Genomic DNA, 27282 nt, shown 5'->3' with positions numbered 1-27282 from the left:
AGTTGTATTCCATGGTAAACTCTTATACCACAGTTTTCTGAAAATAACCCTCTTAACCCTCAAATACCTGTAAGCCCCTTCCTTCATTCATGGGGAATCATCAATAGAAAGCTAAAATTAGATCACAAATTAGCCCTCCCCAAAATATAACAGTAAACTTTTACTCTAGGGGACGGGGGCTTATTTGAGGATAAATACAGTAAACTTTTACACTCGGAGTGGGGGCTTATTTGAGGATAAAGATCGTAAACTTTTACACTAGGGGTGGGGGCTTATTTGAGGATAAAGATCGTAAACTTTTACACTCGGAGTGGGGGCTTATTTGAGGATAAAGATCGTAAACGTTTACACTAGGGGTGGGGGCTTATTTGAGGATAAAGATCGTAAACTTTTATACTAGCGGAGGGGGGCTTATTTGTATTTTTGTATTTTTATTTCATAACTATAAACTAAATGAGGGAAACTGTATGCATTTTTTTTTTTTTTGTTCTGAAAATCACCAAATTCCATCAAAAAGGCTTCAAAACAATAATTCTAAAATTGTTATAAATACAATCGCCCTTATATATCTTTGAAGAGAAGTTCATGAGCTTCTTAATATATGATATAGGTTCTAATCTTGAAATACATTTGTTCACAGATGTTGGCAATATTCTTTAAGTAAATTAAGTTGTTTTTTTTTGGGGGGGGGGGGGGGGGGGGGGGGGACAGGGGTTCTATTTCAAAATGTCAACAAGTATCTTTTTCAGCAAACAATGGTTCATAGATGAAATAGAAAAATATATATTAACACATGAACATATTTCGATACAAAAATATTTATATATTCAATACGATTTATTACCGGGTACTTGAAAATAGAATGTAACAAAATGTAACAAATTGATCAAATAGTTTAAAAAAGCACTCAACATTAATATACAGTATTATTTTTTTGTACAAATATAAAAAATTATAGCTTAGAGCATATTTACATATTCAATTCAATAAATGGCCCCTTCAGTACAGCTAGGTAGATTCTGTATCTATTAAACATGACAGCAATGTATCGCACAATGTAACAAATGCTATTGGTAATCTTTTTATTTATTTATTTATTTTTTTTAATGATTAATGGTTATATTCAAAAGATCGGTAAATTATTAATTTAAAACATTAATTATATGTAACCATATAAAATGAATAAACCAGAAAAATAAATTTAAATCTTTCTTGTAATAAAAAAAAATGTGTTTATCTATGCTCTGAAAATGTTTGGTCCAAAATTTCATCCATCAGAATATTGAGTACATGTATAAAAATTTTACTCAAGTATGCAATTTCAAATTCAAACAAGTGAAATACTTTCAAATTGTATTTTTAGGATTCTTTTAAATCAGAAATCACTGTGATAAGTTTTTTTAGGAATACATGTAATTGGAGTCAATTTGTTTTTTGTGGAAAAACCGTATAACTTTTACATTTTTTTGAATATTGCATTTCAGGCAAAAGTCTTAACAAAGCAGCTGTCATGTACAGGCCCTGGACATTTTTGTCAAGGTTTGCCTGAGAGCAATGTGAAAATCACTAGGTCTGTCTTAAATTTCAGAAACAAACAAATCTGGGCTGTACGGTCAAACCATTTGGACCGCAATTAACAAATACAGCGCAGTACTGAGGCCAACTCGATTTGCACCCTTCTCGGCAGACAGGCCTTCTCAGAAGATCGCATTCTGTTATATGTAAATCAAGTAAACCAGAAGAAATAACCCAAAACAAACAAGTTTTTAAGTTTTCTCAAACACTTACACAATCCTGTGCATGTATGTACCATAAATCCTTCTCTAGTGAAACTCATCACTCTGCAAGTCGCACACTTAAACATGGTCGCTGCCATCCTGGAAGATAAATCTTCCAGCTTCGAGATGCAAGAGGTAGAAGATCTTCCAGAATTAGAAGAGCTACAAATCAAGTGACCGGTAGCTATATTCTAGAAGAAGAAGAGTGCAAATAGAGTTGGCCTCTGTCAAGGAAATAATGGTCACTAATTGAAGGGAGAAAATCTTCAAGAGTTACTTCCCTTCCTAAATGTTGCTCAACAGTTACCATTGTGAATGTGTATAATAAAAGCACATTATATTCCTAAAAAAAACCATGGAAATTGATGTGAACAATATGACTAATTATGAGGAATGTTTCCAAAACATTTAACAAGTTAGTGTTAAGCAAAATGCCTGAATTTAGTTACATTGTACAGTGTCTTTCTTGTACAAATGAAGCAGGGGTTTGTTTTTCATAAAAGCATAAATTATACATGGATACCATTTTATCAGCTTAAAATCATAAAATCAAAGTAACAAATAAATTTATTTTGATGTGGAACATCACAAGTAGGTCAAAGGTCATGATCAAGGTCAGTCGGTCTGTAAATGTAGTATCCATAGAAAGGTTTTGTGACAGTGTACACATATGTGAAGTATGAAAGCCCTGTTTCTTATAGTGAATATACTCTGGCCAGGGTTAAAGGTTTTAAAAATAGGTCAAAGGTCACAGTCAAGGTCAGCAGGCTAGCAAACATAGTATCAATGACTTATGGTTTATTTTGTTTAATGCCCTATTAACAGCCAGGGTCATTTAAGGACGTGCCAGGTTTTGGAGGTGGAGGAAAGCCGGAGAACCCGGAGAAATACCACTGACCTACGGTCAGTACCTGGCAACTGCCCCACGTGGGTTTCGAACTCGCAACCCAGAGGTATCAATGTAATGGTCTTGTTACAAGGAACACACAAGTGAAATACCATAGCTGTGTCCTCCCTAGTATTGACAGAACACTGATTTATAAAAACTTTAACCTAGCTGTCTACGGCAGCTGACGCTGACACCAACGCCGAAGGTACAGCATTATCTCCCCTGAAATTTGTCTCCGAGATCTAAAAATGGAAGACCTTAAATGTTTTCATATTTCATGACAATGGGTATATATAACAGTATATACATTTTTTCACCACTAAATGAGGATGATTAGTAAAAGTAATTCAAAAAGTGAACATATAATTTTTAGTTACATGTATGCCAACCAAGATGCCTCCCAGTAGTCGTTGTCATTGTGCTTATAGTGAACCTAATGCCTTCTTAAAAAATCCATTATAAAAAATGTGAATAATAAAAAAAATATATGATTATTAATACTTTTAATAATTAACAACTAGAAGGTCAGACAAGTCAAGGGAAAAAAATCTTAATGTTTACACATAACTTAATTTTTAAATATTCAATTAATTTTCCAAACATGTGATAATGTAGCAGGAATCGATTCCACCCTGTATGCACCATTTTAAATAAATGTCTCGCTTAAAAATCTCATACCCTACATACTTTGTATAAATGATGCTAGATTTTACGGTAATATGTCGTTCCTTTGTTTAGTTCACTAAACTAAATGTCCAAAGTCATACAAAGCAATTCTTGTCAATCAGTTGGATTTGTTCCGGAGATGTATGCTTATTTGTCAAGTTAAACCTGACTAAACCAGACCCTTCATAATCCAAAAACATTTCTTCTGAGGGTCAGTTTACACAGGTGTCCTATGACGGTCAGTCCAGACAAGGGTTCTGTGATGGTCAGTTTATACAAGTGTCCTATGACAGACAGTTCAGACAAGGGTTCTGTGACGGTAGGTTTAGACAGGTTTCTATGATGGTCTGTTTAGGCAAGTGTATTGCGATGGTCAATTTAAAGGTTTCTGTGACGGTCAGTTTAGGCAGGTATCCTGCGATGGTCAATTTAGAAAGGCACTGTGCACCATTTATCAACATTTACAAACCATTAACACTCAACATATTATGCTTCCTAAAAAGTCATTGAAATATTCATCTTTGATTACCATTAATTATAATAAAACTCGGAATAAAGATAAATATTCTTGTAGATCTAAATTACTTTGGCATAATGTCCTTTTGGTATTTTTATACCTTTTAATTCTTTTTCTTTTGATTGCGACCATATTTGATGGCATCACCGTAAAGAGGTTCTGTTTCAAAATGGCGTTTTAACACTGTAAAACTTGGTCTATCTTTCGGCTCTTTTTCCCAACATTGCCTCATCTTTTTGTATACCAAATCAGGGCAGTTAGCTGGACGTTCCAATCGGCCACCAGCTTCCACAAACTGGATCACCTATAAGCAACAAAAATTGAACATGCTTACAACTACCGTAAAAACTCAAGAAATCTGCACATTTTTTTGAAGGAAAATTAAAACCCCAAAGTGGGGGGTGCGTAAATTACACTGATATTGAGATTTGTCAAGTTTTTCCAAAATTGCTTTTGTTACATATTTTTTTGCAAAAATCGTAACACACTCGCCTTTCACCTAGGCAACCAGATTTTAATTCATCAATCACATAGGTATGAGGGGGTCACCTGTCACATTTTTTCCTCTTACAGAAGACCTCTAAAGTAATTCCCTTCCATCCATGATAACAACACAGATATGTTTTCATAATGGTTGTAATGTAACATCAGACGATATGAATTCCCCAGCACAAAAAAAATATCACAAATGTAAATCATTTTGTTACGCGGAAATATCTACCACAGCCATCTTAATTGAATAATCTTTTGATAATATTCTATCAAACAACAACCCCACAGCGCGAATGCATAACTTCTTATTGGTCACAAAATGAACTTGTACAAGAGATACTGGTTGTGAGTGTATGAAATTTCATAACGGAGCGAGGATGTCCAAAATCTATTTATAGTAACAATGCCCTCAATTTTGACCCCAGAGGCTATTTTTCAAAAGGTGATTTATCTAATCACAGTTTAACAATAATTTTAAAACTCTGATAAAATCATTTCCGAAGAAGGAAGGTTTCCATACTATCCTGAGCAAATAGGGTAAAATGTTTTCCCAAAGGACACAACCAGGACCGAACAGAACAGTCTGTGATATCAGCATCATGGGAAAGGCAAAATGTAGGAATCAAAATTATAATGTAAACGTGGTTATTTCCGAGGGGGTTTAATTTCGTAATTTTTATAAATTATTGAAGTGGAGGTTATTTCCGAGGGGTTTAATTTCGTAAGTTCTATAAATTATAGATGTGTGGGTTATTTCCAAGGGGGGTTTAATTTCGTAATTTCTATAAATTATAGATGTGTGGGTTATTTCCAATGGGGGTTTAATTTCGTAATTTCTATAAATTATAGATGTGTGGGTTATTTCCAAGGGGGGTTTAATTTCGTAATTTCTATAAATTATAGATGTGTGGCGTTATTTCCGAGGGGGTTTAATTTCGTAATTTCTATAAATTATAGATGTGGGCGTTATTTCCGAGGGGGTTTAATTTCGTAATTTCTATGAATTATAGATGTGTGGGTTATTTCCGAGGGGGACTTAATTTCGTAATTTCTATAAATTATAGATGTGGGCGTTATTTCCGAGGGGGTTTGATTTCGTAATTTCTATAAATCATAAATGTAGGGATTAATTCCGTGATATTTTTCTTTTGTACCTGTTGCACTATTACCACATACACCACAAAATAATAAATGTGGGGAGAATTTTTGTGGCCGAATATCCTTCGCATATTTGGAGTAAATTTCCCATCGAGTAAATTTCTATGTGCATTGTGGACCTTCACCAGAAGTGACTTTAATCCAGTACTGTACAAACTGAGTTATCATGGCTCCATCATTGTCCACTTTTCGTACCTCTATGCCTTTTTTATCTCCATATGGTTGGTCACCAAATGTAAACATCTCCCACAGTGTGACTCCGTAACTCCAGACGTCCGTGTGATGGGTAAACTTTCCGTAATTCACGCACTCTGGTGCATACCTGGAGAAGTATGGAAATTTATCAGATTGTTTTACTTTATAATGGGGGTGTGGGTGGGGTCAGGTTATCATTTCAACAAGTTTTTATCCGCATAAGGATTGAATGGATTTTTTTCATTTTCATGGCGGCTATGAATAGCAGTAGCTATCTACATATCTTTCGAGGTGCACGTTACATAAAGAACAGATTCGTTTTAAATTTTTAAATTTTTGACAACTAAAACAAAACAAAACAAAACAAAAAGACATGAAATAACATCGAATACAATAATTCGTGTTAACTTAGGTTTATTTTATGTGAATAGATGACAAAGAAAATATAATTTACGGAAATGAAACAGAGACTACTTTCAAGCGTGATATTTTTTTGATGTAATGTGTGGAAAATCAGCACGTGAAGCAATGTTTTCATAGTGTTTTCATAGTGTTTTCATGGTCAAATGTTTGCTGTTTTCACATGGTATGTTCATATAAAGAATCAACACTCAGATTGTAAATATATGCCAATTAAATGCATTATTCCCAAAACTGGAAATCTGGATCAAATCTACTCTTGAAGCGGTTAAACAAAAACTCACCATTTGATAGGCCATCTGCCTCCCTTTGATGCTTTGTAATACTGTCCTTCCTCATAGGCTCGGGACAGACCAAAGTCACTGATTTTTACCTGGAAGGAAAACAAACAAATATCTTTAATGATTTTATCAACAGACTAACTTAAACATCCTTTCCTTTTTGTTTATCTGTTTAGAAAAATATTAATTCTTTTGTTTTATAAATAGAGGATTTTATACTGTTTTCCATCATAAATGACATTTTTGAAATGAGATGAAAAATATGTTCACAGTTAAGAGGACTCATTGTCAAGTCTTCATTGAATGTACAAACAGAATTCGTGTATTAGAGACAATTTTGTTAGAAGTTCAACTGTTCCTAGATTTTTAATTGAATTTTGACTTCAATTATTCCTAGGTATTTAACTGAGTATTCTAAAAAGGCAAAATGTCTTCTGGTAAATTTGACTTGAAAAGATATTGACCTGAAATTGACCTGAAATTGACCTGAATTTGACCTGAATTTGATCTGAATTGACATGAAGTTGTTTGCCTATGTAACAAACATCACCTGGTGCTTTGAATCCACAAGGATGTTCCGTGCAGCAAGATCACGATGGACGATTTTACGATCTTCAAGATAATGCATGCCATCAGCGATTTGTGATGCCCACAAGTACAGGGTTGGATCGACTTTTATTTTACCAGTATCTTTATGCTTCTCCAGATAATCACAAAGTGCACCATGGGCAACAAACTCTTCCACCTGTGAAATGAAAGCAGAGTGACAGGCGATGATCAACACGAAGACACCGAGGACATGTAACGTTAACAGCTATGGTCATTATCAAGAAAACATTGATCTGCTGTCAACCATGAATAATTCGAAGTCCCGCTATTTCGAAGTTTTTCTGTTAGTCCCCTGAACTTCGAATCATCAAAGTTTGACTGTATACATGTAGTGTACAGAATAACTTACCCCCTTGGCAACTATTTAACTTTACTTAAGGTTACAAATATATACTGATATGGAACAAGTTTTTAGCGAAACTAATACTCATGTTCTTATTACAAAAAACAATTTACATTTAACTTGTTCATGACAAATTCCAGAAGACCAGAGGAAAAAGCTTGTTAACTCTTCACGATTTTAGGATAGATAAGGCTAATTCTGGGAAATTCTTACTACAAAACAAGAACTGTCATACCAACCACCGTATAGTGACCTGGTTACCATGGTAACCACAAAATTACATTATAGATAACGCACATCTACAATGTATAAGGGTTATTGCCATAAAGTTAACTTGAAATTCCCTCAGTAGTTTAGGAGGAGTAGCCGGTACACTTTGTGTCTACAGACAGACAGAGAGACGGACAGACAGACGGACAACCTGATTCCAGTATACCACCCCTAACATCGTTGTGGGGGTATAATAAGCAGAGATAGGCATCAAAGCTGTTCGTCTTCAGTTTTAATATACGTACCAACATGAACGGGTTTTCACAGATACCATACAGCTTTACGATACACGAATGATCAAGGTCCTGCATTAGAATTGCCTCCCTTAGAATGCCCTCGTTGACCCCTGCTCCGGGTTCAGTCTGGTGGAATGTTTTCACTGCGACATCCACCTGTTCAACAGTTAAAACCAGAAATATTAGCTAAAGTCATTTTGAAGCAGAATCAAGCTTGTGGCTACCCCACTGAGTAATATATTTGGGTAAAATGTGTGGTTGAAGGACTAAACAGTACGTGAGGGTCTGTCTATAATGTAAACTTCTGGGAGAAATATACTCCACCCCAGGGGGGAATGGACACTTACCTTGAATCTTGGAGTGCTGACCATTTATGTTTGTTTGATGGGTTAATCAACCCTATGAACAGTCAGGGTCATTTTGAGGCGGGGGTCACCTTGTAGTAGTTGGTGACTACCTCACTGAACAACATACGGGAAGTTCACCGCATGCCATCCAGAGCAATTACGGTGAAGTGTATTGCTCAAGGACACAATCACGACAACACAGGTCGGTCCGTTTCTCAGCTTCCCGAGAAACACAAACCGACCTGGGTAGGGAGCGTCAAACCACGCCCCTTGGATCTTTTCCTGTGATTACATCCCCGGCCCTCTAACCGACTATCGCAGCCCCCGAGGAATGCCAACAGAACAAGGACTATAGTCGGTGAAACAAAACCTGTTACAATAGGTTGAATCATGTAGTCTATAGAATCATTCACTCCCTTGGGGGTGAGACAACGGGGTCTCAACCTGAGGAGGAAGATTCATAAGTTGACAAACGCTGTACTTAAGAATCTTATCCCAAGGGTTGATATCCACTCTCTCACTCCCAAGAGGGTGAATGCTTATTTATCTCTTATGCATTCTCAAGGATCTAATATTTATATTATATCAATGCATGAGAAAGTCATCGTCGTCATAACTGAATTGACGTTTTTGTATTGTTTCCTCAGAACAAAGGATGTAGGTAATATTCATATATTGATTTAATTCTTCTGTTGGTATTCCATAAAGTAACAAGAGATCCCAGAGGGATCTTGGCGCCCACCATTGAATGATCTTTATAGGTTCTATGTCAGATTGATCTTCTCTCTATTTTTCCCTTCCTTTTACTAATCTGTGCAAATTGAGATATCCCTCCAGTACTTTTCAAACAAGGGAATCCTAGCTATATAAGAAATTTGAGATTTAACGATAATGGCTGTTTGTTTGCCAGGTTGTTTTCAGGACAGACTGGTCCAAAAATGCAATACAAGGGACCAAGGGGAACCTACATATGAAATTTGAGAAAGATCTCTTCAGTGCATTCTGAGAAATAGCGATAACAAACTTAAATTGTCAAAATCCAAGATGGCGGTCTGTCTGCCATATTGTTTTCCAATTGATCTCAAAATGCAATAAGCATAATGAGGCACCAAGGGGAACCTCCATATGAAATTTGAGAAAGATCCCTTCAGTACTTTCTCAGAAATAGCGATAACAAACTTCAGTTGTCAAAATCCAAGATGGCTGCCTGTCGGCCATGTTGTTTTCAGATTGGTCTCAAAACGCAATATGCATAACTAGGCACCAAGGGAAACTTACATATGAAATTTGAGAAAGATCCCTTAAATACTTTCTCAGAAATAGTGATAACAAACTTCAATTGTCAAATCCAAGATGGCTGCCTGTCGGCCATGTTGTTTTCCGATTGGTCTCAAAACGCAATATGCATAAAGAGGCACCAAGGAGAACCTACATATGAAATTTGAGAAAGATCCCTTCAGTACTTTCTGAGAAATAGCGATAACAAACTTCAATTGTCAAAATCCAAGATGGCTGCCTGTCGGCCATGTTATTTTCAGATTGGTCTCAAAATGCAATATGCATAACCAGGCACCGAGGGGAACCTACATATGAAATTTGAGAAAGATCCCTTCAGTACTTTCTGAGAAATAGCGATAACAAACTTCAATTGTCAAAATCCAAGATGGCTGCCTGTCGGCCATTTTTTTCCCTGATTGGTCTCAAAACGCAATATGCATAACTAGGCACCAAGGGGCCCCTTCATATGAAATTTGAGAAAGATTCCTTCAGTACTTTCTCAGAAATAGCGATAACAAACTTCAATTGTCAAAATCCAAGATGGCTGCCTGTCGGCCATGTTATTTTCAGATTGGTCTCAAAATGCAATATGCATAACTAGGCACCAAGGGGAACCTTCATATGAAATTTGAGAAAGATCCCTTCAGTACTTTCTGAGAAATAGCGATAACAAACTTCAATTGTCAAAATCCAAGATGGCTGCCTGTCGGCTATGTTGTTATCCAATTGGTCTCAAAATGCAATATGCATAACTAGGCACCAAGGGGAACCTTCATATGAAAGTTGAGAAAGATCCCTTCAGTACTTTCTCAGAAATAGCGATAACAAACTTCAATTGTCAAAATCCAAGATGGCTGCCAGTCGGCCATGTTGTTTTCCGATTGGTCTCAAAACGCAATATGCATAACTAGGCACCAAGGGGAACCTACATATGAAATTTGAGAAAGATCCCTTCAGTACTTTCTGAGAAATAGCGATAACAAACTTCAATTGTCAAAATCCAAGATGGCTGCCTGTCGGCCATGTTGTTTTCCGATTGGTCTCAAAACGCAATATGCATAACTAGGCACCAAGGGGAACCTTCATATGAAATTTGAGAAAGATCCCTTCAGTACTTTCTGAGAAATAGCGATAACAAGAATTGTTTACGGACGGAGGGACGGACGGAGGGACGGACGGACGGACGGACGACGGACCACGGACGCAGGGCGATTTGAATAGCCCACCATCTGATGATGGTGGGCTAAAAAGTTTTTTCTTCTATAAAACACTTATAGCTCTATGTGGTAACATTACCTTCACTCTGGAAAAGAAGCCATCTTTGTAAACATATTTTCCCTTTTTGACAGCACCGTACTCTCCCTCACCAAGATCCTGTCCTGTGAACAAAATGAAAATGGTATGAAAATACATTCATAGGTTCACAGATTCATATATTTCACAATAGAATAATTCCAACATTTCTCAATGTATGTATTTTAGTTTTTTTCATAATTTTACAATTTAGGTATTTCATGATAAAACATTTGATGTATTTCATAATTTTCACCTGATGGGCACTGTTGTTCAGGCCTCTGGTGTGGGTAGAGGTGGGGATTTGGGGTGTGTTGAATCAGACCCCCAATGGACCAAATTCTTTCATTACTACTGAAGAAGCATTTCAACCCATTTGGTACATATTTCCAACTTGGCCCCGCCCCTCCGGCCCCAGGGTAACCAGACCCCCCTATTAAACAAAATTGATTTCCCTTCATCAAAGAATATTTCAGACAAAATTGGGGTAGAATTCCCCTACAGGGCCCCACCCCTATGTTTTCATATATGCAGCCCAGATTAACACTGGGTTAATGGGAGACTGCTTCTGTGTCAGATTTAAATATACAAAATTGATTTCCGTTCACCCAAGGATACTTCAGACCAAATTAAGAAAGAGCCCTGACATTTCAAGAGATGACAGATTTTAAAGAATTGGCCCTATTTTTCCTCTTTGGGGCCTGTTCCTACTCATTCAGGTCCTAAAGACTGAGACCATCATTTTATACAAAGTTGGTTACCCTTTACCCAAGAATGCTTCTGACCAAGTTGCTCAAAATCTGCCCAGTCATTCATGACAAGTAGCGACTTAAAAAAAATTTGACAGACATGCTTCTGACCAAGTTTACTCAAAATCTTCTCAGTCATTCATGACAAGTACTAATCTGTGTTAGTGTCATTTTCATACATCGTTTTTGGGACCTCCTGGACATCGTTTTTTGTCAAAAAATTTTAATGCGCAAAATATATACGGATAAAAGTTTTTTTCAGCGTTTTCAGCCCAAAAAGTACCTGCGCAAATTACACTGGTGCGCAAATTACACGAGTTTTTACAGTAGCGACTTTAAGAAAGATTTGACAGACAGACACTGTATGCCACATTATGACATAAGCTTGCCAGCTCTTCGGGCCAAGTGAGCTAAAAATAAAAAGGGGTATACCTTTCACGCAGACAGATACTCCAGCATACTCTCTGTAATTTTCATGGGGTATCAATCGGTTCATTCATAAAAATTATCTTCAAGGGAAATAACTTTAATGCAAAATATGAGATAAATATCTTCAAGGTAGCATATACCCTTAAGTTCAATGATTGTAATAAAAACTTACCAAGGACAATTTCCTTGGGGTCTATAATCTTCTTGAACTCATCAGTGCTCTGCTGCCTCGCTTCACTTATAGGCATTCTAGTTGGAGGCTACAAAAGGGTTAAATTTAATTTTAATGGTAAATTTCATACCGTAATTATCCAAAAATAAGCCCCTCTCCACAAATAAGTCCCCTTCTTCTTTTTTGCAGAAGCATCAATTCAATAATTACAGGTAAATTGAAAATGGTTCACAATTAAGCCCTCCCCAAACTTTAATACTAAACTTTATCACTAGGGGTGGGCTGGGCTTATTTTAGGAGAAAATATGGCACTATATACCAGTATATGATAAAAATTAATTCTTTAATAAGTTTAACACATTTAAAATTGGTTCTTATTGTTTACAGTAGTTAAACTCTGCTACTTTATTAAATACACTCATCTTGTTGGGCAAAAAAGCAAAATGTAGAAAATGGAAAAAGTTTCCAAAGATATACCATATCCTCAAATAATCTCCATATGCTTGTGGAAAATAGAGCAGCACTCGTGAAAAATATCAAAATATTACCCCCACTCGTGAAATATATTTGGTATTACTGAAGACACTGTTAGATATTCTGTTTATTACATTTTTTATCAACTAAAACCTGCTAACTATGACTACAGTGATAATTTGTAAACAAAAAAAGTAGTTTCCCCTGTCCAGGTGCTGACATATATGTCGGGCTTTCTGATTGGTCAATTATTTTGGTATTTTCTAATCATTAATTTGATTGGTCAAATCTGCAAAAGTGATATTTTTCACTAGTGAAAAATCACTTTTATAGAATGAATAAATTTTGATATTTCACTGGTAAAAATGTAATAAAGTTTTGTATTTAAGCTGGCCATGGGGAGGGCTTACTTGTGAATCACATTCAGTTAAATACATGTACATGTATTAGAAAATTTATAATTCTGCAAAAGTAAAAAAACATATATGTGGGCAGTGGCTTATTTGTGGATAAATAAGGGCACACTTATTTCAGGAACTTATTTCATTGATTTCATTATATTTCAAATTTGTTATTATAGTTATCAAGATCTCACAAAGATATGTATGGTTGGTTAAGTTCATAAAGTCATTCCGTTACTCACCATACGACTTGGGGGCAATTCTGGGGGTTCAGCAACATTTATAGGCTCTGCATATGGGTCCTCAGGGGGCTCTGGTTCATCCCTTGGGGGCAGATTTGGCCTTGGGATGGATACTGCAAAAAAAAAAAAAAAAAAAAACCTGATGAATGGTAATTTAAACATGGACAGCGATAAGAACTTTAAATATTGTTTTAAACATTGTAACAGAATGCAGAATTAATCAAATTACTGCCTCCATTAGGGATCAAACCGGGACTTATGGCTTACTAGACATACGCTCAAATGATCGAGCTAAAGAGAAGATCTCTCTACCCGAGCGGTATGTTACAGCTAGTATTTACTAGGGTTACATACTCCCTCTCAAGGAAAGAACTCGTCCTCAAGTTTTGAAGGGGTAACAGCGATGTTTGTGGAGCAATCCTGAGTATTTTCCCCGGTTCCCTAAAAGGGCGCCAATGAAACAGGGCGCATGATAAATTAAATCTAAATCACTGCCTCCGCTAAGGATCGAACCCGGGACCTCTGGCATACTCGTTTTACGCTCCACCTATTGAGCTAAAGAGAAGATCTCTCTCGCCGAGCGGAATATATTGCGGCTAGCTATTTACAAGGGTTACAAGTGAAACAGATATATTTGTATATGAAGTACCAACAGAAAAATGGCTAAGATGGCTAAGAGAAATGTGAAACTATATGTTACCAACCTGCAGCCGAGAACTCTGTTGACTTATTTACACTACGTGCATAAACAAGTTCTTCTTGGCCTGAAAAACAAAATTCATTGGATGGTGAATGTATTTGTTACATAAAAGTTTTCGTTTATCAATAAAATTTTTAAAGTAAAATCCTTCCATCTCCAACATGCACTGCTACCATCCCTATGTGACTTACAACATCCGTAACCTAGATCCAAAGACCTCCTATCTGGAGAGTAGAACTTTTTATCGTCAAGAACCCAAGATCTAGTACAGGAAATCGAGTAAAGATAAAAATATTTGATATGAGGAGTCCAAAATTAGGTACAGTGAGTCGAGTAAAGATCGTAAAGAACCCAAGATTTAGTACAGGAAATCGAGTAAAGATAAAAATATTTGAAATGAATCCAAAATTTGATACAGTGAGTCAAGTAAAGATTCGAAGATTTGAAAAGGGGATTCAAGCTAAAATCCAAATATTTGATATGCGGATTCAAGCAAATATCCAAAGATTTGATGTGGGAGTCAAGTAAATATCCAAAGATTTGATTTGATACAGTGAGTCGAGTACAGAATCTAAATCTTCCGATAACAGGTGGAAAAGTTTTTACCAGGACGAATGGATGCTGTCAGTTTGGTTGTCAGTCCATCAGCTTGGTGGATGTAATGACCGATCAATCGTTCCAGGGAGGGAAAGTACGGCCCGTTGTCAATGTAGTGGACAAGTTTATTCATATAATCCTGAAAACAACAACAATTTATAGCACCGCGGAAAACATGTTACATTAAAACACTATTTTTCTCACATACTTCACAGGGTTATCCTGTGGATGCTAGGGAAAAGATATAGAGGATATCTAACAGTGTCTTCAGTAATACCAAAAATATTTCACTCGTGTGGCTAATATTTTGATATTTTTCACGAGTGCTGCGATTTTTCACTCGTGTGGCTAATATTTTGATATTTTTCACGAGTGCGCAGCACTCGTGAAAAATATCAAAATATTAGCCACACGAGTGAAATATATTTGGTATTACTGAAGACACTGTTAGATATTCTGTTTATTACATTTTTTATCAACGAAAAACCTACCCCGTATGCTAACTAGGCCTAATATAAACAAGAAAAGTAGTTCCCCCTGTCCAGGTGCTGACATATATGTCGGGCTTTCTGATTGGTCAATTATTTTGGTATTTTCTAATCATTAATTTGATTGGTCAAATCAGCAAAAGTGATATTTTTCACTAGTGAAAAATATGATATTTATCACTAGTGAAAAATATGATATTTATCACTAGTGAAAAATATGATATTTATCACTAGTGAAAAATATCACTTTTATAGAATGAATAATTTTTGATATTTCACTGGTAAAAATGTAATAAAAATCAATCTCAAACAGGAGGGTAAAGACATTGGGCACGCTCTACATGATGCTACTCACTGTAACGTAACATCATCATTTTATGTTGAGTAACCAAGTCGTAAATGATGATGTCATCAATTTTGACGCACATTCCAAGGAGCATTGCCGATGACGCGATGAAAAACTTTCATAAAAACTATAATAATCATTTTTTTGTTCCGTGGACAGGGATATTTCAACCTTCGTGTAAGAGTTTGGCTGGCCAGCACTCGGCAAGCCTCATGCTAACTGGCCAAACTCTTACACTCGGGTTGAGTTATCCCTGTCTGCAGAACAGACCCATGTTAGATTCTATTACGGTATTCTTTTCTGAAGTATGAAGTTTAGAAATAAAACTTTTAGCAATAAAAGCAAACGAAGTAATCAATATGATAAATTTATCCAGAGGTTCATGAAATATCTTGTACGCAACCTTTTTATTCGAAAGTGCTTCAAGCACAAACTTTGACCGACAGCCACCAATATTTAATTAAATGTAGATCTTGATGGTGAGCAATGAGAATTTTCTTTAAAACACAATGTGGAATAGAGATCAATTTCTCTATTACTTATGATGAATGCTCAATTTTACCTACCTTGACCTTTACTTCAAAGTTGTAATGATTTTTTTTAAAGCAGAAGGTTATTACATGGTAGTTGACATTTCTCCGACTTTTCCTCACAAGAAACAAACCATCGGTCTTGTGATAGGAGTCGAGTAGCTGACAAGCTTGCTGAAATAATACAGGAATTAAAATCTTTACAAATTTATCATCCTAGAGTTTTTTTTATAGAGGAATCATATATGAAGTAATTTACTGTATTTATCCTCAGATGGCCGCGGTGGCCGAGTGGTTAAGGTGTACCGACAATTTATCACTAGCCCTCCACCTCTGGGTTACGAGTTCGAAACCTACGTGGGGCAGTTGCCAGGTACTGACTGTAGGCCGGTGGTTTTTCTCCGGGTACTCCGGCTTTCCTCCACCTCCAAAACCTGGCACGTCCTTAAATGACCCTGGCTGTTAATAGGACGTTAAACAAAAACAAACCAAACCTCAGATGAGCTCCCTCCCTAATTGTAAAAGTTTAGTATCATATCTATTCTCAGATAAGCCCCCTCCCGGAATGTAAAAGTTTAGTACCGTATTTATCCCGAGACAAGTTCCCTCCCTAAGTGTAAAAGTTTAGTGCTGAATTTATCCTAAAATAAGCTCCCTGATTGTCAAAGTTCAGTACTGTATTTATCCTAAAATAAGCTCCCTCCCAAAGTCTGAAAGTTAAGTACCATATTTATCCTTAAATAAGTCCCCTCCCCTGTTGTAAAAGTTTATTATTAATATGGAATGAAGTGCAGTAAGGAGGCGATAACGGAGTTATCGTTCCTTACGGAACGTAATGTAGATACGGCTACTTTTGCCTACTTAGCAGCATATAGCCGCACTTTGGGCGCAAAGAAAACGGCTCGATACATTTTGATAAAAACTATCCACACTTATAAAACTCGGTGTGATCTAGGTGCTGACATATTCGGTATATCTGGGAAAAATCTAGTTATGGAGATATTTTGGGTCAAAGAGGCCAAAATCGACACTTTGACTGTTGGTTTCTGTTTAATTCAATCTGGAGACTTCAATCTGAAAGTTAAAGAACTGACACTCCAAACAAAGCAAGTAGAAGTAATTCCGAAGATAACCGTCTGTTTAGTTTTTCGATATCTTTATCAGAACGGTCACAATTATAGTTTTGAAAATGGCCTATTTTTTCGACCCTCTCAGTATTTTTCCACTCGACATGGTTATTTTGATAGCAGACGATCGCATGTTTTGATGACGTAACGCCCATCCTGCACTCGTCACGAAAGTTTGTTGTGTAAGCCGACTGTTGATTGAACTGCTCGGTGAGCTGGGTTCATTTGTATTTTACTGTCACTGCCAGTATATATTGCTATTTTTCAATATCAGAGGCCATGCTACAGGATATAGATGCTTTGTCACGATCACTGTATGTCGCTTTTCACAAACATGCATGCGAAAAATCAACCCAGCGTTCAGAATGTCGAGCAAATTCCCGAAGCCTCGTAGGCCTAACGCTGACGGTAAGTAAACTTGTTTGTTGACGATGATGTAAACAGACGACGGTAAATATGCACGAAAAATAGTTCCCGTTTATTTGATATTTACTGTAATGATAGGCGTACATTGTCTCCAATTTTCAGATTTCGATAGTCTCTGTATTTGTTTGTGACTAGCTTTGTCAGTTGTTTACGTCTAAAAATAGCAACGGGAATCTCCAGATTGATGTGACAAATGTACACAGAACCGTGTGCTCTCGGACACTTTCTCGTGAACGAATACATTCCAGGTTACTCAGATTCAGCTTTGTAACTCCTGTGATATATGCATTACCTTTAGGAAGAGATATGAAATAAATGAAATAAATTTTGATTTTAGCGATCACATACTAAGATAGACTTAATACTAGAGTCTCCACGGAGAAAGGATGCCTTAATCGGGCACGTCTGCCTGGCTGCTGTACGTATCGGTGAACAGTACAGCGGTGACATAGAATTATTACAAGTTTATGCAGAACAGACGACTGATACAGGACTGATATTTCAATTAATTTTGTATAACTATCTAAATTGAACCTACAATGAGCTAGACAGTTCCTATAGGGTCCTGTCACTTGACTACATCACATAAATTGATTAAAAATAAAAAATCTTCAGATTTGAAATAGATTTCAGCATGAAATATTGAATTAGTTCAGCCAGTGTGATATTTTACATTTTGAAAGGCCAGTTTAAAGAAGATTCATTGTTTTTCTTTACATTATATGACCTTTTTTTATCAATAATTTGTTCAATAAGTTTTAGGCTTTTTATGAAATAGTCTATTATAAATTCAAATGTTTATGATTTGAAATATAGATTGCTAATCTGCCCTCGATTAAGATTATGTCTCTGGACAGGGTCAAATTATTTCATCTTTTTTATTTGAATAAACAATTTAATGTAAATTTTCAAATTCTTTAGCACAAATACCATACAACATATTAAACCTTTCGCTTACTTGTGTCGAAGAAAACAATGTGTGAGAACCCTCTTCTTACAAAATTATACTAAAATAATGTCAATTATTATGTCACATTAAGTTAAATTAACTAATTAAGGGTGTGGAACCATGTTGGATTTGTTTTATATTTTGAATGTAAATCAATATCAACATATTAAAAAATGTACATGTATTATAGAAAATTACTTGACAAATACACATAAAAGATAGTTTTTCTTCAAAATGTTATCTTCACGCAGGTAGAAATTAGTAAATTTTCAAATATCTTTACCTAAAATACTATTTCAACATATTTCAACATTTGTTTACATTGATGTGCCAAAGAAAACAATGTGTGAGAAACCTGTTCCAAAAAAAAATATACTAAAATAATGTCAGTTATAAATTTATTCACTTAAACAACTTAATTATTATGTCACATTAAGTTAAATTCAGTAATTTCATGTTTAAAACCATGTTATCAATTTAGCATAATTTGTTTTGATATTTTGATTTTAAAATAATTTCAGCTTTATACCATTACCAAAGGTATTTCAGAAATAACCAAATTAAAGTATTAATAGAATTTACCTAGTAATCATAAGTTTACAAAATATTCTCCTTGGCAATGTCATATGCGCACAGGTGAAAATCTGTAAATTTTGAAATATCTTTGCCTCAAATACCATATTTCCTGTAATATATTTTATTAAACATTTCACTTACATACAACGAAGGAAAGAAGGTGCAAGAAACCAATTTAAAGATTTAAATAACTGGATTTAATTAGCAAAATTTTTCAGAATATTCTTCAAAATGCCATCTGCACACAGGTAGAATACTGTGAGTTGCACAGGGACTTGTGTAAACAGTTTGCAATGTATGTTTCTGTTTTAAGGCTCACACTGCCATGGGAAATATATTTAACTCAGGAGACACAGTCTACTTTGTAGGCCTCTGACTGCAATCAACTTCCCTCTTTGTTCTGATAATTGAAATATTCTGAAATTTTGCCAGAAATCTGGTTTTAGTTTCATATTGTAGAATTATTCTTTCAATTGCAAGCTATTTAGATATTGAGAATTCCAATTCACTTAGAACAATTCGAAACTTGCTAATTACCTAATTTTCATCAGGGAAAGATAAAGGGAATTAACTTGCTCATCTGGTCATGATATCAATTTATTATAAATTATAATGTAGTGATTATTGATATTTCTCTTTTTATTCATGATCGATCAATAATTGATCATGGATTGTTTAAGAATTGTTGATGATCGATCGATCAAGAACTTATAGTGATTCCAAACACTATAAGAAGTTGCAAACTGTTTAAATAAAACAAATGTAAAAGACATTTTTTTATTTGCTTGATATGGACGACTGACACTGATCATGACTTTGAACTTCAGGAAAATTCTCGAAATAGCATATTATTAAAATAGCTTAGACAAAAAAAAAAAAAAAAAAAATTTCCTTTTATCATACATACTAAAAATTTGGATTTTCCTCACACAAGTATGTATTATTAAGTTTTCCTCCAAGATTGAAATTGGCGCGAGCTAATTTCTGTAAAATCATGAAGATTTACATCTGATTGATCTAATCCTTATATTGTGAGGAAATTGAGTTAATCCCAATATTGTGAGGAAATTGTTCCAAATTAAGATATTGTCCTGCTTTAATGATTTTTATACGCCCGACCCGACGTACATTATAATGTTATCATGTTGGCGGGTGGGCGGGCACATATGGTGTCCGGACCATAACTCTCGACCCAGGCTCTCTATACTTAAAAGAAATACACATCTTGATGAGCCGGAGTGTCACATACGAAAATCATGCCCCTTACCCCCATATTTGTGGAGTTATTCCCCTTTGATGATTTTACTTGTCCGGACCATAACACCAATCCTACTCAACCCAGGCTCTCCATACTTGACACAAATATACATCTTAATGCGCCAGAGTGTCTCATACCAAAATCATGCCCCTTACCCCCATTTTTGCGGAGTTATTCCATATTGATGATATAACTTGTCCGGACTATAACTCCAATACTTCCCGACCCAGGCTCTCCATACTTGACACAGATATACATCTTGATGAGCCGGAGCACTACAACCTGTGAAACTACCCCCTTCCAAGTGTCAAATATTGCCCGGGCGTATTTTCTGGCCCTCCAACAGGTCCTTGTTTATTTTTATGTACATCATTGGAAATCGGTCACTTTTGTAACCTGATTTTCACATTTTAACAAAATGACACACATCAACTGAGCTCTGCTTGGTTCAAATTTAGATATTGTCTGATTTTGATGAAATTTTATATGTAGGAACATCATTGATCACCGGTCGCTCTCGTAGCCTCACTTTCACATTTAAACAAAATGGTCGCCAATTCCTGGCCTCTGATTGGTCGAAATGTAGATAATGTTCAATTTCAATTAGATTTGATGTATGGGGGTTTTAAGGGGACTGCAAATTCAACTTGATCGGTTTTGTTGCCTTTACGAATAACACATTCTTTTTATTGGTCGAAACTTAGATATTGAGCGATTTTGACAAAACATGCTCACACAGAGTTATCGCCCCTTACTACACTTCATTCCATCTGTGACATCCTTCAGGTGTCACCCTCTAGTATTTGAGAAGGACTTATTTGTGAACCACTTTCAGATGACTATTTTAGAATTGAATTTGTGGGCAGGGGCTTATTTGTGTAAAACTCTGGTATTTAAATATATACAGTATCAAACATAGAGACAGAGCATGGTAGAATCTATTCATGATGCAATTAATTAACTCCATAATTTGTCATAGTTTAGTTGAAAAAGAATGAATTCAGGACATTATGGTCAGCGAATTGTTTACCTGTCTGTCCAGATGCGGATGGAGCCAATCCTCTTGTTTGGTATATAAAGGTCGGTGGTCATCAGAACCTGTGGTCAGTATACATAGAGGTCATTCAGTGCAAATATGAAACTATATATTAAGATATTTGACCAAATTATGCTCACCTCTATATTTAAAAATAAACAGGCATTATCATTAGAAAAGCTCCACCTTTTAGAGCATTCAAAGTTGCTATTTGTACAATTGAGATTTATGCAAGGGGCAGGTAAAGCTGGCCATTACAAAGAGTCTATAATTTTTACAATGGTTTTTTTTCATAGTTGGACATATTATCTCAATGTTAGGTCTTGGACCTTGGCTCTTCTAAACCAAATTCAAAATAAACAAATATACTGAGAATTGCTAATTTCAGCAAAACACTGTCCCAGTAGTATGTATTATGACAGAAGAATTATATAAAATGAAACTAAGATTTTCTAAAAATAGTAACAGTGACCTTAATCTTCTTTAGGGCAACCAACTAATTATAAAGATATAAAGATTTTGAGTTTTATGCAACAATTTGTTCTGGAGTAAAGATCCAATCATTCAATTATTCTGTGAAAGTTTATTTTCATAAAAATTGTCCTTGACCTTTGATAATCCATACTAAAATATATGACTCATTCCTTTCCCAAGAGAATCCAGGTTTTTACATAAAGGTCAAAATTCATGTACAAAATAACAAGACCAGTGAATATTATCTACAATATATAAACTATTTTTACCAGATCATTATCGTCACCAATAAGATAATTCTAAAATTAAGTTATTTAGATGACTCATTTCCTTTTGATATACACTGTACTATCAAGTTTACTCCATATCTTACTTAGAACTCTTTTACATTCCTCCCTGTTGTACTTTATGGCAAGGTCGAGTGGTGTCTGCTCGTCCTCGGCTCGTGGCATCAGAGGGGCCTGCAGCTTCAGCAACGCCTGAAAAAATTCATCAACTTATTACACTGACATGTACAGGAATCTGATACTGGCCTTCGCTAAAAATAGTAACAGTGACCTTGACCTTGACCCAAAAACCCTGAAACTCAAACTTGATCTGTAGGCTACTCATACTGAAGTTACATACTTACTTTCACTAACATAGCTTGAAACGTGGCTGAGAAAAGTGTGGAAAACACATACCTTGAAGCATGGCTGAGAAAAGTGTGGAAAACTGAGTGGACTGACTGACAGACGGATGGACAAATGGACAAATGGACGGATGGATGGATGGACAGACAGCTAGGCGGACTGACGAGGAGGAAACCTTCAGTCCCCCCCCCCCGTTTCATATACAGGATGGTTTACTACAGAAAGATTACAATGCCCAGAACTTGATACCTGCAAACTAGGTCTGATATTGAGCAACTGAAAAATATTAGCCGTGTGAAATTTTACAACTATACAGTAACTTAGCTATGGTTTACAAGGATCTGAATCAACACTGACATATAGTTTTTGTTTTGTATTCTTAAATGTCTTATCAAAGCTATGATCTTTTGTGGACGGTCTCCCCTATGCATGAGGTTCATGCGTGTAGTTTATGTGTGCATTTTCAGAGGCTGGGGTATGGTTGTGTTTGTCATTTTGTGATGATGTTGACTTGATAGTGTTATCTCACTGAAATGAACCAATCATATTAGAGTGAACCAATCATCCCACTCCCAAAATGCTGTGTGTTAAGCAAGAGCAGCAACTAACAGTTTCAAAGACTCTGGTATCTCTTAGCCAGGAGACAGCTCCGAAAGCCTTCCTCACAGGGGCGAACGCTCAACTAAAGGCCAAAAGAGAGGCAGACATTTTATAGACTGATATGTCTCAGCCAGGCGACAGAACCCAAAGCCTTCCTCACAGGGGCGAACGCTCAACTAAAGGCCAAAAGTGAGGCAGCGTATGTTATTTTGTGAACATTGTGATATGCAGTTCAATCTAGTTAAAATCTAGATGGTCATCCTCACTACGTTACATGAACATCTAACAACATCCCATAAGGGGTCAGGTTCTGTTGACCTCTGAGATGTGTGTATTTCACTTTCAGGGCGAATAGGCATCTTGTCGATGTCATCGAAGCAAAACATTTCGTCACAGCATGCATCTGAAGCAAACCATTTCGGCACAGTATATAGCTATATGCTTTATGGGACGAAATGACTTGAAACAAATTGACAGATTATACAAGCTATGCACTCTAGTCATGCTAATTCGGACATATAAAATTCACTTCCAAGATTCTGGAAGTAGTCATTTGATTGGCTAATCCAAAGGGTCACCCTGACGTGACCCCTTATGAGATGTTGTTAGATGTTCATGTAACGTAGTGATAATGACCATCTAGATTTTAATTAGATTGTATGCAGTTCCACATGTTTTAAAGGGAGTGCTTCAGTCTACCTAGATGTATAAATACAATATATGTCTGGTATCAACACACTGGGAAGTATTGTATTGATCCTGTAATAAAGTAAATTGATTTAAATCAGACCTTGGATTACAGAACTTAAGTGACCTTTAAAGAGTTCAGAAATTTTCAAGGAGCAAATATATGGTATGTATAAATTTCTTGAGTCTAGCTGGTGAAACTTCTTCCAAATATAAAGCTATCAACTCATATAATGTAAAGGACTCGCACAACTCAATAATTTACTATATGTTATTACTAGTGACCCCATCCCTTCATTTGCTTGCTTGAAGTTCAAATGGTGTGAAATTTATATCAAATTAAAGTTTGAAGATTTTTCTATCGGAAGAATGTTGTTATTGTAAAGGTTTAATTGCATATTAGAGCACACGGCTACTCGAAAGACAGTAACCCTGACATTTACAGTACACTGGGGAACCCCCACCTGGGGAATTCCCGCCTTTTTACACCTCAAATCCTACTTCATTCACTTTTCAGTAGGAGAGTATATCTTCGATTTTCCAAATCTCAAGACCCTACTCTTTATTCTCATATATAGAAAGTACCCATTTGAAATGTTATTTACTCAGGAAAACAGCTACAACCTAAGAAACACATTTTCCTCAGAGACTTTGTTCAGGTGAAACACCAGCTGATTGGCTGATTTAGTTGTGCGAGTCCTATACAATAGAAGACTCACCTTTATACATTCAACATGGCCGCGCATTGCTGCGTCATGCATGGGAACCCAGGAGGTTTTCGGTGTAGAAGACTGTACGTTGGCACCTCCTTCTTCTACCAAGATAGGGATCATCTCGTAATGGTTGGATGCACAAGACCGCTGTAAACAAACAGTAAACAAACAGTAAACAAAACAAACAGTAAACAAACATTTTCCAGGCTCTCAACGTCAGATGAATCATATTAAGAGTGGCAGGAATGATATAAATAACAAAAGACCCATGGGCCTTATAACAGTCACCTGAGGTCTGAAATACGTACTGATAATTGATGTTTTTCTTTTTAAATTAAAAATTCAACACATTTGACCAGTGTGACCTTGAAGGTAGGTCAAGGTCATTCAATTCCACAAACTTTTCAGTCTGTTATCTAAGCATGCAACTGTCCTAATAGCATGACCCACCGCTTTATTTTCATTGAGTAGCTACATATTTTTGTGAAACATCCGTTTATCCTCCCCTCTGGGTTTCTCAACTTGGGCTTAACGCCACCACTCATATAAATATACGTGTATAGGTAAACAATTCACATCTGTTAAAGGGAGATAACTTATTGCTCTTACATGAAGGGGAGTTAACCCTGCTCTGTCTTTCATTTCTACATCAGCTTTATGTTTGATAAGTGTTTGTACAATCTCTTTGGCTCCATATTTACAGGCATCATGTAAGGCTGTTGTTCCTGAAAAAAATATAAAAATATTTGTAGCTCTCTATATATAGATATATTACAATGTAAACAAGAGGCCCATGTGGCCTGCAATTTGCCCACTTGGAATTACAAATACTTCACCTATCTTGGAATCAGCTTCTCAGTACCATGCATTTCTGTCCACTTTGTCCTTTAACCCTTTCTTCCCCTACTGACCATTATTGGACTTCATATGATAAATGAATGGCAGAGTCCACTAATGTTTCTTAGTGTTGAAAGGTTAACTAAGTTTAGTGTTTGTTCTGGTTCCAAAGAAAGTTCAAAGCAAAACAGGATAACGACAGGTCATGGAGGGCCCTGTCGTGAGTCTATAATATTATCCCCCTACAATTAGCAAGAAGCCATCTGCCCATATCACGATTCAGTTTGACGTTTAATATTTGGACTTTAAATACATTATATACATGTATGTACTATGATATGATCCAAGTTTTCTTCCCCCCCTAAACCAGTGAATACACTGTATCTATTTCTTAAGTTTGAATTATTTGATCTAATCCAGGGCCATAGTCAGAGATCAATTTGTCCCCGACCTTAGGACCTAAATTGATCCAGTGACCTTGATCAATTGATCAATTGACATTATGTTTAAACGCAACCAACTTTTTTATGACAAAAGATTTGTCAGTGAAAAGTAAGAAAATTTTATCTGACTCTGAACCTTTGGACCCAGTAACTTTGACCTTTAACCTGGACATTTAGTCAGTTGACTCAATAAGGTATTTACCAAGCATTTTTTTCTTTGTATTTTCATCATAAATTTTTTATTAGTGAAAATATACAAAATTTGCACTTGACCTTGACCTTTGACACAGTGACATTGACCTGTGGTCAGTTGATACATATGATTCTAACCAACTTTGCTTCATAATTTCATAGCAAAATGATCAGCGGAAAGATAATATATTTGATCATGATCATTGACTCAGAGACGACCTTGATCTTTGATCAGTTGACTTATTGTTAAATTCTGACCAACTTCACAATGTCACAATAAAATGCTCATAAGTAAAAAGATACGACCTTGAGTGTTGACCCAGTGACCTTGACATGTGGTGAGATTACTCTTTGTTTAATTCTGACCAACTTCACTTCATAATGTCATTACAAAATGTTCACCAGTGAACATATACCAATTTGACCCTAACCATGACCTTTGACCTTGACAACTGGTCAGATGACTTGTTGTTTATTTCCAACCCAAAGTTTAAACAAACTTGATACCTCTTCACCCAAAGATGATTCAGACCAAATACAGACCAAATCCTTTCATTCCTACAGAATGGTTTTGAAGAATTTGTACTATTTCACCTATTGGGTCCTATATACCCCCCTCAGGCCCCAGGAAGATCAGGTCTACCATTTATACAAAATTGGACCCGCTTTCCCAAGAATGCTTCAGATCAAAAAAGGACCAAATTCTTTCATTCCTACAGAAAAAAAAGAAGGATTTTTAAGAATTTTTTCTATTTCCCTTATTGGGCCCTACCAATCAAGGGTTTACAAAATTGGTTCCCCATCACCCAAGGATCCTTTAGAAATAAATCAAAAACCTGCAGGGTAGACAATCTCATACAAAATTTATGACAGCAAATTAAAAACTGAAATTTATTTATCTATTTATTTATTTATTTATTTATTTATACATGTTTATATATATATATATTTTTTTTGCAATATCATTCACAATTAATCACAAAAACAGGAAAACACAGTCATACTGACGTGAATCCTACTTTTAAATTTACCATGAAATAGTAACAAACCAGTGAACAGTATCAAAAAAAAAATTTTAATTCAAATTTACGGTCAGATCTATATCAAAAATCAAAATATCTTATCTTTATAGTAAACATTTGACCTACCCCATTCATTTTTTGCATTGATATCAGGGCAAAGACTGTGGTTAAGAATATCGTTGACGATTTTGACATCCCCTGAAAGAAAATTAGATAAAAATCAGCGTCACAAACATCTCAACAAAAATCTGACAATACAGGTATGCAGCAGTGATACAAAAAGTTGACAACATCATTTTCTGTAAATATAGCTACATGTATTATCATATTATTTATGTTATTATATAAAAACAACAGCTGACTGTTTAGGGAGTTGTACCACTTTAAAAACTGTCTCTGTTGTCTCAGAA

The 27282-nt window shown here is 35.8% G+C and overlaps 1 protein-coding gene across 1 annotated transcript in view; it reads right to left on the bottom strand.

The window, feature by feature from the left end:
* Window positions 1–689: 689 nt before the first annotated feature.
* LOC117342912 (tyrosine-protein kinase HTK16-like) overlaps window positions 690–27282 on the bottom strand; it is a 44700-nt gene continuing 18107 nt past the window's right edge. The window contains exons 4-19 of the mRNA XM_033905212.1: window positions 26999–27070; window positions 24988–25103; window positions 24385–24525; window positions 22120–22225; window positions 21267–21334; window positions 15937–16074; window positions 14546–14675; window positions 13944–14003; window positions 13240–13352; window positions 12123–12210; window positions 10776–10858; window positions 7864–8010; window positions 6947–7141; window positions 6400–6488; window positions 5696–5822; window positions 690–4154 (exon numbers count right to left, since the gene is read on the bottom strand). Of these exons, the coding sequence (XP_033761103.1) occupies window positions 3954–4154; window positions 5696–5822; window positions 6400–6488; window positions 6947–7141; window positions 7864–8010; window positions 10776–10858; window positions 12123–12210; window positions 13240–13352; window positions 13944–14003; window positions 14546–14675; window positions 15937–16074; window positions 21267–21334; window positions 22120–22225; window positions 24385–24525; window positions 24988–25103; window positions 26999–27070 (1874 nt within the window). The 3' untranslated portion in view covers window positions 690–3953. The remainder of the gene's footprint in view (window positions 4155–5695; window positions 5823–6399; window positions 6489–6946; window positions 7142–7863; window positions 8011–10775; window positions 10859–12122; window positions 12211–13239; window positions 13353–13943; window positions 14004–14545; window positions 14676–15936; window positions 16075–21266; window positions 21335–22119; window positions 22226–24384; window positions 24526–24987; window positions 25104–26998; window positions 27071–27282) is intronic.

Source organism: Pecten maximus, chromosome 14 (assembly GCF_902652985.1).
Source record: "Pecten maximus chromosome 14, xPecMax1.1, whole genome shotgun sequence".
NCBI classification, from domain to species: Eukaryota; Metazoa; Mollusca; class Bivalvia; order Pectinida; family Pectinidae; genus Pecten; species Pecten maximus.
This window is presented reverse-complemented; position numbering and strand designations above follow the sequence as displayed.